General features: G+C 52.1%; 1 protein-coding gene across 2 annotated transcripts in view; it reads left to right on the plus strand.

Annotated features, from left to right (window-relative positions):
- The window catches only part of PALM (paralemmin), a 66237-nt gene that overhangs the window by 18224 nt on the left and 33589 nt on the right, over window positions 1–14424 (plus strand). For both annotated transcript variants that reach the window (XM_054013407.1, XM_054013409.1), the window contains exon 2: window positions 13393–13441. In XM_054013407.1, the coding sequence (XP_053869382.1) occupies window positions 13393–13441 (49 nt within the window). The remainder of the gene's footprint in view (window positions 1–13392; window positions 13442–14424) is intronic.

Here is a 14424-nt window from a genome sequence, read left to right on the forward strand (position 1 = left end):
TGGGATTGCTGCGCTGACCTTTCTCCCTGCTTTGTGCCAGACAACAGCTCCTCTCGAAAGGAAGCGTTTGTAAGGTTGCATCAGGATTTATGTACGTTCATACACTGCAAGCTGTATTGCAAGTTGCGTGGAAGACGGGGGAGGGGGATGCAATCCAGAAAGTCCCCAAGGGGGGTGGGGGTAGGGATCAGCTGTTCTCCACCCCTGTTGTTTATGTTCTGTATCTTCTGCTCCTTTACCCAAACACTGGCCTTGGCTCGGTAAGCCCCAGTTCTTGGACACCACTCCCCTCCCATGATCTCAACTAGCCAGAGTTCAGCAAGAAACAATGGGGAAAGGGAAGGGGACTGGCCGGGCCTCGGAGCCTCGGTGTGGGGTTTTTTTTCCGTTTGTTTTTATTTAAAATGATTGGATTTTGAAGTTACTCATGTAGCAGCCTTGGAACAGAAGGCGGACTGCCAAGCATGCCGAACACGATAGGCTGGCTAGAGGGGGGTGGGTGGGTGTGTGCACACACACACACACACACACACACAGCATTCCTTCAAGTCACACACAATTAAATGATGCAAAAATTAAACCTTCTATGATTATTATTTTTTTTTGCGTTGATTTCACACCCTTTAAGCATCCCAGAGCAGGGGAGAGGGAGGAGAGTTGTAGGCAGGGAGAGATTAATGGGTGGGTTTTTGTTGTTGTTGTTGTTTTACAGCTCCTTCTTTTTCCCTGTTGCTGAGTCTGGTGACTTCACTGCAGAGCTCCCCCGCTGCATACGCATCCCCAGTACACCCACCCCCACACACAGACAAACATACGAGCAGGCACGTCCCTCCATTCCCGATATATCCTCTCTCTCTCACCCTCGCCCTTCCCTCCTACAGCACATTTGTCGTTCTTTTCCTCCCACGGGGATGTGTGTGTATGCATGTGTGTAAAAAATGTATTGGCAAAACACACACACACACATTCTTTAATGAGACTTCTTCCTGTTCCCCACCCCCCTCGCAAGACCCATCAGCTGAGAGCATAACCTGCATTCTCTAGCTAGCCAGCTGAAAGAACAGAAAGGAAGTGGGGCTGGGGAGGACGGCAGCAGGGGTAGAGCCAGCGAGAGCAACCGCAGTAGCCCCCTGGTAGTTAGACGTGGACCCCTGGAAGTTCCCCTCTCAAGGCGATGGGATCAGAGCCAAGTTGTATGGGCATGGGGCTGGAGGCTGCGGTGATGGACTTGTGGCTGGGACCTACGGTGATGGGTGCATGGCAAATACCAAAGAGAGCAAGTTGTCTAGCAAGATCCTGAGCTCTCTTGGGTTTGGGGGGGAAAGGAAAGCTCCTTGCGAATGGCGGGAAGAAGGAAGGGATGGAGGGGAGGAAGGAACTGAGATGCTGGGATGGGACGAGCGGTCAGCTCCAGGCTGGGAAGGAGGGTCCCAGGCGTTCCTACCTGCTTCCAGGCCCATTCCAGCCTCTCCGGATCCTGCTCCCTGCTCGATCCTGGATGCGGCCCCGCTGGGTCCCACTCTCTCCCCCCCCCCATCCCACCTCAACATGTGTGAGCCTAAGGGGTGTGTGTGGAGGTGCTACCCCCGTCCCCGCAGTTCCATCATCTCCGGGTGATGCCTAGTGGGAGCCGAGGGTGCTCAGCACAGGATTGGGCTCCCAGGAGCTCCTCCTTTGAGGCACCCCCCACTGGGAGCTGAGAGCGTGCCGAGGCGTCCAGGATCGGGCCCTTAGCCCTTGGCTGGGCGGAGGGGAAGCTGATATTTTCAGTCACTGCGCCCAAAGTAACAACAGCGTCTAGGTTGCCCAGAAACGGGATGGAGCTTCCCAGCATCTGCTGAGAGACCCCGAACAATAGTCCTAGCAAAATCCCTAGCACTGGGACGGGGCTTTTCGTCTGCAAAGGGCTTAATTAATGGATCCACCTAGCTCGCCTCACTTGACCCTTCTCTGTGTCATTCCTCCAGCGCCTGGCCCGGTAACAGTGGTCGTAAGCGCTCCTGGCCGGGGATTCTCCCGGGGTGGGTGGATCATCTACAGAAGTAGGCGAGGATCCTTCTCTTGCACGCGTCACCATTCAGCACACTGCTGCCTCCCCAAGGGGGGCAAGTGTAACGCCGACAGACCCGGGCGTCGGGATCAAACCGGGGACCTCTGGAACTTAGCACATCGGCCTCTGCTGCATGAGCTCAAAGGAGCCACGGGGCTCTTAGCTAAGGTTGTAGAGCAGACTCATTAATCACTTGGTGCCACTACATGGGCCAGAGCACCACACCCGGGAGGTGTGTGGGTTACACGGGCCTCCCCCTCCAGTCTTCTAACCGTGGGCTCCTCCGGCACATCTTTCACCATCTGCATCGCTGCCCTGCAGCAGTCACGCCGCGGAGATTGGACTGAGCCAAATTTCTGCCTTGTGGCAACTGCTCTGGCCGTTCCAGCCAGCAGCCGGTTAACCCTCGCCCAGCTCTGCATCCTGGGTTGCAAACAGGTGGCTGTAAGTTAGGGCTTCTGAAATTCATCAGCCGGCCTGTCTCTATCCCCCAGTAGCCTTATTCTGGCCCAGGTTGACCCTTTTCCTTTGCCTGCTGTGGGGAAGTTCTGATCCAGTAGCTTGGGCCTGTCTGTATAATGGGTCAGACCACAATCACACACTCACTATCAACACACCCATGTCTTCAGAGACTTCTCGCTTGACTACCCAGTGGCGAGTCAGGCCCCAGGAAGACCTTGGCAGAGACACAGCGACTGTATCGTATTTGATGCCAAGACGTGCCTTGTAAATATGAATAGCATGAAATCAGCGTCTCCCTGAGCTGGGATCCGGAAACTGGTGGTACAACTAGCTGTAGAAAGACCCTCACGGGCAGATGCTGCCTTGCAGAAGTTGGAGGGCATCAGCCAGCAAACACACGAGGCTTGGTAGTGGGGTGTCAGATGTAGCCAAGTCGTTGCATCACAGGCTGTTTACTGTTTGATGCCAGTGTAGTGGAAGAGAGAGAGAAGCATTTTACTTGCATTGGAGAAAGAACAGGGAAATCTTTACGTCCCAAGCCCCGGCTGTTTTATCCACTCTGGGCTGCCTTAGCTCTTTGTATCACTGACTTCTGGGGGGACGTTAAGGGCCCCGCAGGCCTGTCCATTCCCATTGCTAGCGGAGGCCGGGATCCGTCCAGAAGGGATTTCTCAGGCCTAGAACCAGATCACATCGTTGCCAAAAGCACGCTATTGGGGGGAGAGAACATAAGAACATAAGAAAGGCCGTACCGGGTCAGACCAAGGTCCATCTAGCCCAGTATCCTGTCTACCGACAGTGGCCAATGCCAGGTGCCCCAGAGGGAGTGAACCTAACAGGCAATGATCAAGTGATCTCTCTCCTGCCATCCATCTCCACCCTCTGACAAACAGAGGCTAGGGACCCCATTCCTTACCCATCCTGGCTAATAACCATTGATGGACTTAACCGCCATGAATTTATCCAGTTCTCTTTTAAACCCTGTTATAGTCCTAGCCTTCACAACCTTCTCAGGTAAGGAGTTCCACAAGTTGACTGTGCGCTGAGTGAAGAAGAACTTCCTTTTATTTGTTTTAAACCTGCTGCACATTAATTTCATTTGATGACCCCTAGTTCTTGTATTATGGGAACAAGTAAATAACTTTTCCTTATCCACTTTCTCCACATCACTCATGATTTTATAGACCTCTATCATATCCCCCCTTAGTCTCCTCTTTTCCAAGCTGAAGAGTCCTAGCCTCTTTAATCTCTCCTCATATGGGACCCGTTCCAAACCCCTAATCATTTTAGTTGCCATTTTCTGAACCTTTTCTAGTGCCAGTTTATCTTTTTTGAGATGAGGAGACCACATCTGTACGCAGTATTCGAGATGTGGGCGTACCATCGATTTATATAAGGGCAATAAGATATTCTCCGTCTTATTCTCTATCCCCTTTTTAATGATTCCTAACATCCTGTTTGCTTTTTTGACCGCCTCTGCACACTGCATGGACATCTTCAGAGAACTATCCACAATGACTCCAAGATCTTTTTCCTGACTTGTTGTAGCTAAATTAGCCCCCATCATATTGTATGGATAGTTGGGGTTATTTTTTCCAATGTGCATTACTTTACATTTAACCACATTACATTTCATTTGCCATTTTGTTGCCCAATCACTTAGTTTTGTGAGATCTTTTTGAAGTTCTTCACAGTCTGCTTTGGACTTAACTATCTTGAGCAGTTTAGTATCATCTGCAAACTTTGCCAATTCACTGTTTACCCCTTTCTCCAGATCATTTATGAATAAGTTGAATAGGATCGGTCCGAGGACTGACCCTTGGGGAAGACCACTAGTTACCCCTCTCCATTCTGAGAATTTACCATTAATTCCTACCCTTTGTTCCCTGTCTTTTAACCAGTTCTCAATCCATGAAAGGACCTTCCTTTTTATCCCATGGCAGCTTAATTTACATAAGAGCCTTTGGTGAGGGACCTTGTCAAAGGCTTTCTGGAAATCTAAGTACACTATGTCCACTGGATCCCCCTTGTCCACATGTTTGTTGACCCCTTCAAAGAATTCTAATAGATTAGTAAGACATGATTTCCCTTTACAGAAACCACGTTGACTATTGCTCAACAGTTTATGTTTTTCTATGTGTCGGACAATTTTATTCTTAACTATTGTTTCGACTAATTTGCCCGGTACAGACGTTAGACTTACCGGTCTGTAATTGCCGGGATCACCTCTACAGCCCTTTCTAAATATTGGCGTTACATTAGCTAACTTCCAGTCATTGGGTACAGAAGCTGATTTAAAGGACAGGTTACAAACCTTAGTTAACCGTTCCGCAATTTCACATTTGAGTTCTTTCAGAACTCTTGGGTGAATGCCATCTGGTCCCGGTGACTTGTTACTGTGAAGTTTATAAATTAATTCCAAAACCTCCTCTCATGACACTTCAATCCGTGACCGTTCCTCAGATTTGTCACCTACAAAAGCCAGCTCAGGTTTGGGAATCTCCCTAACATCCTCAGCCGTGAAGACTGAAGCAAAGAATCCATTTAGTTTCTCCGCAATGACTATCGTCTTTAAGCGCTCCTTTTGTATCTCCATCATTTATTTTTCCCGCTAAGGACCAGATAAGGGGGTTAGCAACTGGGCTGGGGGTTCTATGGGGAACCACTGCTGGAAAGACAGGCTGCCCTAGGGGAGCTGGCTAGATTTGTAACTGACAAGGGAGGGGAAGGGATTGTGCAACTAATATGATCCCAGTGTGCTGAAGACATCAAGTTAGTTTATAATGACACCAGGAATTGGAATCCTTTCAGACAGCACCTGTCATTATTACCCCTCTTATTAATCCGGATTATTATGGTAGCATGCAGGGCCGGTTCCAGGATTTTTGCCGCCCCAAGCAGCAAAAAGAAAGAGTGTGGGGGGAAAAAAAAAAAAAAAGCCGCGATCGCGATCTGCTCTACCGCCACCGCTTCAGTCTTCGGCGGCGGGTCCTTCGCTCCCAGAGGGAGCAAAGGACCCGCCGCCGAATTGCCGCAGAAGAGCCGGACATGCCGCCCCTCTCCGTTGGCCGCCCCAAGCACCTGCTTGCTGGGCTGGTGCCTGGAGCCGGCCCTGGTAGCACGTAGGGATCCAACAAGATCAGGGCCCTGTTGTGCAAGGTGCTGTACAAACACGGCGCGGTAGCAGTCCATGTCCCGTAGAGCTGACAGTTTAAATGGACAAGACAGGCAGCATGTAGGGGAAAGGGATTTAACACACAAGCAGAGGGCTTGCAGCACAGATGTTAGAATGAGAGGGGCTGCCGCACCTCCTGGCTTGAAGTGGTTTCCATCATATACAGGGTTTACAGTTTAGTTCAGTGGCTCTCAGCACCCCTGGCTTGCAGTTTGCGCAGCAAAGCAAACTAACGATCCAGGGAATTTGATCCCAGTCACCCTATGCCAAAGCACAGCAAAAAGTGGCATAGGGCCCTGTATAAAACTACTGGACAACTGAGTCGGGGATCAGGTTGCAATGTGGTAAAAGGGCATGTTGATGGGAGGTAGCTGTGGTAAGGCCTTGGACTGTCCAGGGTTTTCACTGGAGCTGGTTGGAAAATAACGATTTTTCACGAAAAATTTCAAAAGAAGTAGGAAAAAAAGTTGGTAAGCTTGGCACGGATCGTTTTTGTTTTGTCTTTTCAACTAAAAAATGTTCAGGTTTTCTGACAAATGTTACCCAAAGCCAAACAATTTTGCATTTTCAGTGCTAGAAAAGCTCGATATTTTTTTGTTTCCAAGCTTTCATTAAAAACCAGGCAAATGTATGCAATGAAAATGTTCATTTAGTTGCCTAAACAAGTATCAAGGGACCATTTTCAACCTCTGGTTTTAACTATTCTGGGATGATGGTTCTGTCCTGTCCACATTACAGCTTTGAACCAGGACATAATTGAATCACACTGACTTGATGAATAGATTCATCGAATTTAAGGCCAGAAGGGACTGTTATGATCATCTGGTCTGATCCCTGACACGGTCAAGAAGATCAGATGAAGCAAACTTGAGTTTGCGGGAGTCAGACGAGTGGAGGAAAATTGCCGAAGCAAGTTTTTTGCAGGGAGTGGTGCCGGGGTAGGAGGCACCCGCAGCGAGCGTGGTTCAGGGATGTGTTCAGGATGTGGGAAGGTGCCCTTCTCAGGACGGTGAGGAGACTGGAAAATGTGGAGGAAGATTAGTGGCTCCTGTGTGTTGTGGTCACTGTTCGTTGTGATGTGATGCTTTGCACTTTGAGGAACAGGCCAGAGAATTTCATCCACTTACTCCTGTACTGAGCCCACTGACTTGCGGTTGATTGAAATATCTTCCAGCTGTGCTTGCTGTTGTGTGTAGCGTAGCGGGGGCTGCAGGTGTCACAGACTAGACCCCCAGAATCAGTAGCCCCTTTTAGAAACGGGGCTGCTAGCTTTATAAGCTGAACTTTGCAAGAGGGAGCTGGCTGGCTGCACGATTCTATTCCCCTGGAAACATATTAGTGTGAGGTAGGGTGTGGGTCACTGTTTTCCGTAGCTCACTTCACTGTAATGGGTTTTCCTTCTGTATCTCATAATGGGGATACGAGAATAAATGTTCATTTTGTATTCCGCACCCTCTCCCCTGGGAACAATTCCACCCCCAGGCCTATTAAACAAATAACTACACTCCACTGCCGGGTAGTTTTATTACTTATTAGCATTACAGCCGCACCTGGTGGGTCCATCCTGCCCGGGCACAGTGAATGTACCTGCCCCAAAGAGCTCACCACAAAGGAAGGATTATTACCCCCATTGTATAGAAGGGAAACTGAGGCACGGAGCAACTTCTCCAAAGGTAGCAAGAGCAGGGCTGGGAAATGAACCCGCTTCTCTAGGCTCCCACCACAGGGCCGTAACCACTGCCCCATTCTTCCTCTCTGTCCTTGAGCACCTCACCTGGGAGTAGAGGTTTTCGGTAAGAATCGGGGTACCATAGACAATGGCTGCAGAGGCTTCCTTCACCTCTTAGCTGGCAGGATCCCGTCTGTAGGGGATGGAGTGAGCCGTCTGGAGCCCAAGATCAGAGGTGAGGAGGCTGGTTATGAGGGAAAGAGGCCTGGTAACCTAACAGGCTGGTGTGTGGTGGTGGTGGTGGGCAGGAGGGATGGATGTTATCCGAGCAGCCAGGAAATCCCCCTCTTCTCCCAACGGATTTTGAAGCCCACCCGCAGTAAGTCTTAGCCCCTAGACCTTAGAGGTGACTGGTCTCCTTCTCCCTTCTGGGGCGCCAGCAGCAACACCAGCGCCTCCTGTAGGCTGGCGCTGTCTGCAGCGGTAGCCTGTTCTTCCAGCGAACTCTGCTGGGCGCCTTTCTCCTTCCCCTGTGGCCCATTTTGATTCAACCTTAAAAGCCGGCCAGCCTCTCCCAGCCCTAGCGGGGTGGGAGCCAGGCAGCCGCTCCTGAGTCACTCTGGAAGGTGAACGGTGGGTGGATGTCACATGATCCCCTGTCCTTCAGCCGGCCTGGCACCGGGGCTCGCGTCCAGGGCAGGAGCTCCTGGGACGCACGTTAATGTATTTGCCCTTCACCAGTGGTATAAATTAAGACTACAAAAGCTCCCCCCCCCCCCCCCCCCCGCCGACACATGCACGTGGTCTCCCTCCCTCCGCTTGATTTGGAACTAGCTGGGCCCTGGGGCATCCACCAGCCGATAAATATGCAAGGCCGTGATTTCACAGCATGTCCTGTGATCTAGCTTTGGGGGTGGGGAAGGCGCGCTGCACAAGAACCAGGGGTCCCTTTCCCTGCCACTTCCTTTATTGCCCCACAGCGGGGTGCATGCCGATGTTCCCCACAGCCACAAGTTCTGGTTTTGGGCCAGAACATCCCTCCTGCCACAGCCCTGGGCTGACAGGACCCTGCAGCTGCCGCAGCCTTTGGGAGATGTGGGTTCAATTCTCCACTCCGCCACTGACTCCCTGTTTGACCCTGAGCAAGTCACTTCATCGCTCTGGTTTTTCCCCCTCTGTACAAGGGAGGAGAAAAAAATCCTTCCTTGGGCCGTCTTTTCTGTTTCGAGAGTGAGCTTGTGGGGGAGAGAATCTCTCTTCCTTGGCGCCTGTGCTGCACCCAGCAGGAGCTCAGTGGGGGTGGGGGCACAGTCATATAAAGTGGAACGGTGTTAAGGTCTGGGATTTGGGGAAAACTCCCAGCCCTGTGTACTCTGTGTGGTGCTAAAGAGCCGAGGGCGCTGCCCGTAACTCTGTCGCTCAGCCACAAGTCTGCCTCCCCCACCGATAATGCTAATGGCCCTGGGCCTTTGGCGAAACCCCCCCAGGCCAGGGGGGTGTTTCCTGCCTCAGCGGCACTTTGGAAACCTCGCTGAGCTTTCAAGGTGCATCTGATAGTCAGACTCTTCCCCCCCCCCCCCCTCAGGGAGGCATAAACCATCGGGGCCTCGGCCACGTCAGCCAGCTCCACCACTGTTAAAGATCCAGCGGCAGGCGCTCCCGTGGGCACGGAGTCCTGGTCCCCCTGCTTCAGGCATGGTGCCACCGGTGTGGGGCACCCGCCCACACGCCTCCCCCGGCCCCAACGTGCAATCTGCAGCCCCACCCATGACTGCTTAAATCCAGGACTGAGTGTGACCCCATGTGGTGACAAGAGGCAGGACAGGCTGGAACTAGAGAGCCAGAGGGTGTCTACACTGCAGCGGAGCCCGGGTCCACAGACTTGCGATAGCGGAGGCTTGTGGGCGCGGGCTAAAAAAACGCTGTGGAAACGTTGCCTTGAGGTTAGGCTTGAACACCTGAATGGCAACACTCACACAGCTATTTTCAGTGCGCAAGGGAGCCGGCCTGGGAGATCTCCCTGCCAGATGCAGTGTAGACGTAACCTGAAAGAACCCCAGGGTCTGTCCCTGTCCAGCAGCCTCAATAAAGAATCCCCTTTACATTCCCTAGAGCCAAGGCCTGTCTCTTCTCTGCACCTTTTACCATGGCCAAGCAAACCTCAGCTCCCCACAGGAGCTGGGCCAAGAACTCGTTTTTCGGGTCACTGGCCGGACTAAAACTATTCATTTTGGGTCAACCGCCGATGGAAGTTTTTTTTGGCAAACGGAGAAGTTAAAAAACGTAGCGGAAACAAAACCTTTCACGTTTGAGCTTTTTAAAAAAAAAAAAAAAAAAATGGAAGTGAATTTCTAAACAAAGTCACCGTGGATTTTTTTTTTTTTTAATTCAACCATTGTCATTTTTAAAAGTCTATTTTTAGGGTTTCCCTCCCCTCCCCCAACCACCGCAATTCAGCAAACTCAACAAGTTTCTTGACCTAAATCTTCCTTTATTTATTTATTTATTTTGGCCAAAAAAATAAAAATCCCAGAAAAGTCTTCCAGCGGCTGTCCCAGCTTTGACGGGAGCAGTGAACCTGCGCAGGTGGGGTAAGGTAATGTTACTGTCAATGACCAGCCAGTGGGAGAAGCTGCCACAGAACGTGCTGGGGGCTGTGTCATCACCTTCTCCTGAACCTGGCAGCATTCGGCAGGGGCTATAAATAGACCAACAGGGACACACCTTTTATTGCTGTTGAAACCGTTTGGGCCGGAGCATGTTTCTGGAGGGGTGGGGGCTTCCTGCAGGTGCAACGCCCGCTGCGTGTCTGACTTTGGCAGCAGAGGAAGCCCAGGGAAGCTGGCTACGCGGTGTGTTACTGGCGTGCTTATGAGCAGGGCCCCGAGCATTACGCGGATCACAGTCGCAGCGAGGCGACGGGGAGCTTTAGGTGGGTGTTTTACACAGATTTCTGCTGTGCCCCTCACTGAGCCTACAGCCGCACTGCTCCCAGGCCGTGACCCTGTTGGGCTTGTTCCTCGGATGGGCGACCTCAAACCACAAAGAGGCTCGTTCCACCCCGCCAGATCCCGTCGCTGTGTGTCTGACAGTGGCGCTTAGAGATCCCAGCTGAGATCTGGGCCCCCTTGTGCTTGCAAGCTGAATAGAGGGGTTTCCCCCTGCTGGAACTGAGCCCCATTTCACACTGGGGGTCCCATGGCAGGGCAGGTAATGAAACCAAGATCTCCTTCCTCCCACTCCAGTGCCTTAGCCACAAAAGCAGCCTTTCTGTAGGGAGTGTCCGGATTTGGTTCTGGGCCTGGCTCTGTCTTGAGACACAGCAGGTGTTTTGGCCGGGATGACCTCAAGCCCCCGGGTAGAACCCCAAGGCCAACCACAGGGTCTCTCGGCCCGCGGCATCACTTATTCTGGAGCTGCGGCAAACGCAGGCCGCAGCCGCCTGCCTGGGTGTCCTCTCTGTCTGCCCTTCGTTGCCCTTGTTTGGCGGCAGCGACAGGCCCGATCCCAGCACTCGGCGAGAGAATCCCTAAGCACGCAGTAGACACGGTCTCGTCAGCTGAGAGGGCAGCAGAAGGGATGGATTGAGCAGGGGGCGTTGCCATCCAAGCTCTGGAACTGGTGTCCTTATGCACCTGAGGGTCTCTTCTTTATTCCAAACTGACACCACCCCGCCTAGGGGAAAGCTCTACAGGTCTGGAGTTTAGGTTCTTCTGGATCACGTCTATCCAGAGGCTGTCTGAGCGACCACCGAGCTCCAGAGTGCTGGGAAGCTCCCGGGGGGGGGCCCAGCTTTGCAAGTGTTATTTTGGCACATCGGGCTCCAGGAAGTGAATGGAAACTATCTCCCCACAACAGGCCCTTCTGCAGCCTCCCCCCAACCCCCGGGGCCCATATTACCATTGTAGCTGAATGCCTCACCATCTTACTCAATATATCCTCACAACACCCCGGAGGGGGACAGTGCTCAGTCCCCATTGCACCAGCAGGGGACAGGGGGCCAAGAGAGACTAAGGGATGCAGGAAGCCCATGGCAGAGCAGGGAGACAGGGGTTCGATTCCCAAGTTCCCTGCTACTGCCCTAAGCATTAGGCCTCTAACTTGAGCTACACAGTTTGGCCCTAATATGACAGCGAGAGCCTCGGGAACAGGCCCTGCAATACCGGTTAATGGGCTCCATACACCCAAGGCCTGGCTGTTGCCAATTATCTGCCAGGATCAGGGCTCATCTGTACTGGTTTTGTGCTGCTTTAACTAGATCAGTTTGAACCTGGTATAGTTAAATTGGTACAAACCTCAGTGATACTAGTCAGAAGGTGTTTACATCCATATAGCTTAGTCCTGGTCCACACGGGGACCTTTTTTTTTTTTTTTTTTGGTATAACCTAAGGTGTGAATAAATCCATCTAGTTATACCAGTATAATCCTCCAGGTGGACTCCTGCTAGGGTGTCCCGATTTTATAGGGACAGTCCCAATATTTGGGGCTGTTTTTTATATGGGCTCCTACTACCCCCACCCCCTGTCCCGATTTTTCACACTTGCTATCTGGTCACCCTAACTCCTGCCCCAGTATAAAGATGACCTTTTTTCAGGTTAGCTCATGCGGCTTGGGAAGGGGTTTAAGCTAAACTGAAAAAAGCCACTGTTATACAGGAATAAGCCCAGATCTCCACCACAAATGTTTGCCAACACAGCTGTGTTGCTCTGTGGGGGGGGGGTGTGGAGGTGCAGAGGTGCGATCTTCAGCCAACAGACAAACGTGGGAGGGAAAACAGAGACACAGAGAAGCTAAGTCAAGCTGGGTGAAGTTTTCAGATGAATAACTGATTTGCCAAAAAAAAGCACATTTTGAATATTCTGGAACTTTCTGCAAATTCGGGTCAAATCTGGCAAATAGTTTTGGCTGAATTTTTTTTTTTAAAGTTAAACCCTTTCCACTTTTCGTTTCGAGCTGAGGTTTTTGTTTAGAAGTTTAGTGAGTTTGTTCCTTTAAAAAAAAAGGGTAAAATAAACACCCGAACGCTAAACGAAACAAACAAAAAAACCCAATCAGTTGGAGTCAAATGAAATATTTTGTTTGACACCCCCCCCCCAATTTTTCTCAAATGTTTCCATTCTGCCACCAAATTGAAAAATCCGTTCTTCATCCCGCTCTGAGGCCGTGTCTACACGACCACTTAGGTCGGTACAACTTGCGTCACTCAGGGCTGTGAATAAACCACCCCCCTGAGCAACATAACTCACACCGACATAAGCACCGGTGTGGACAGCGCCATGTCCCACCGATATAGCTATCGCCGCTTGTTGGAGGTGGATTAATGATGTCGATGGGAGAGCTGTAAGCTAAGTGACATGCCCATGGTCACGCAGCTGAGCAAGGAATAGAACTGAAGCTCCAAACCTCTAGCATATGCTGCCTTCTGATTAGGATGCAATGATTTGGGGAGTGCAGCGGGTTTCTATTTTCCTAACTGGATCTTCTCCCTCCCCATTGATTTCACGCCCAAACCCTCCCACCTACCTACCCCGGCTCCTCTGACTTTCCCCGGTGCTGAAGCAGCACCTTGGCAGTTGGGAGCATTCCTCGCCTTCTGCCAGCTCCTCTCCCTGCCTCACAGCCGGCGTGAGCCTGTCTGCAGTACTCTGGAGCAGGCAGGGAGTTGGCTCGTCCACAAAACTCCATTTGTCTGGTTCAAGCCCAGCTCAGGGACACTGAACCCGCAGTGACAGCGAAATCCAAAAGGCCGCGTGGGATCCGGTGGCGGCGCTGGGAGACCCCCATGCACAGGCTGCCCGGCCAAGGAGCGCTCTGCTTTAGCAACAAGTGCACAGACAGGATAAACAAAGGGCCGAGGGAGGGCTGCAAAGGAAGGGGAAAGTTCAGCCATTGTCTGTGTGCTGTGTCCGGTTCGCTGCGGGCCACAGTGATTCTATTCACGGACACACCCCCACAGCATGCGAGAGTCTCCCCTTCCCCAGCTCGTCTCTTGTCCTGCGCTCTGACGCTCCCTGCGTTCGTTTGCTCTCGTTGCAGGATCACGGAGGCCGGCGCCGTTCAGCAAGAGAGGCTGCAGGCCATAGCGGTAAGTGGTCCCGTCCCATCTCCTTCCGTCTTCGATATCGTGCAATGAATCCACCGGGCCTCGAGCAGCAGGTCTGGCTGCAGGTAGCATTTCGTGGCAACGTGACTGGCCCCCCTCCAGACCATGGGGTGGTAATGTCAGTGTGCCAAGGCCCAGACCTGGGATGCAGGGCGTCACCCTGGGCTGGAATGAGAGATAAACAGAACGTATTCATGCAGCAGCCGTATAATGCTGGTGGGATCCCTTTCTTCAGGCTGAGTAGCTCTTTCTGTGACCCCAGGGCAATGATCTAAGTACACAGCCCAGGGGGACCAGATAGACCAAGTGAGTGAACCCTGGGCGGTGTGGCAGAGGTGGCTGCACACAAGGGCTGGGTCTTGCCTATAGTTTATACAACACTATAGGCTCACTCAGCGCTCCTGATTGTGCTAAAGCCCCTCTGGCAGCACAGAGGGACCTTAAAGTGGGTGGAAACAGCCCCTTGAGATCATTACACCCCCTCCCACCCGCAGGGGACCTCCCCCGTCAGTGCAGAGCTGGCAGTATGTGTAAGGAGGTGTCATGATGGGGGGGGTGGCCAGAGCATTACAGCTGTTCTCAGTTTCACAAGGCCCGTCGGAGGCCATGGGAAGCGGCACGTACGTTAGAGTAACCCCGAGGCTGCTCTCCTAGGTGGCCAGGCAGGGCCCTGAACTGGCTCAGGATACGGGGTGTGCAATCTTCCTCTTCTTTCCCACTGTCTCTGCCTTACCTGCAGGAACAAGGGAATGGAGCAGCAGGCTCCCAGTCTTTCCGATCGCTGCCCCTCCTCATGGGTCTCGTTAGGTTCCCGTTTCTTCACACCGGCATTGCTGTTTGATAGCCAACCACGGCCATCCCAGAGACCAGTGCCCTGGAGGGAAGGGAAGGTGTAGACCCCAGGGGAGCCTGGGCAGAGAGAAGACAAGGAGACTCAGAAGCTTAATCCTGACAATCCGTTCCTC

The sequence above is a fragment of the Malaclemys terrapin genome, chromosome 24 (genome assembly GCF_027887155.1).
Source record: "Malaclemys terrapin pileata isolate rMalTer1 chromosome 24, rMalTer1.hap1, whole genome shotgun sequence".
Lineage (NCBI taxonomy): Eukaryota > Metazoa > Chordata > Testudines > Emydidae > Malaclemys > Malaclemys terrapin.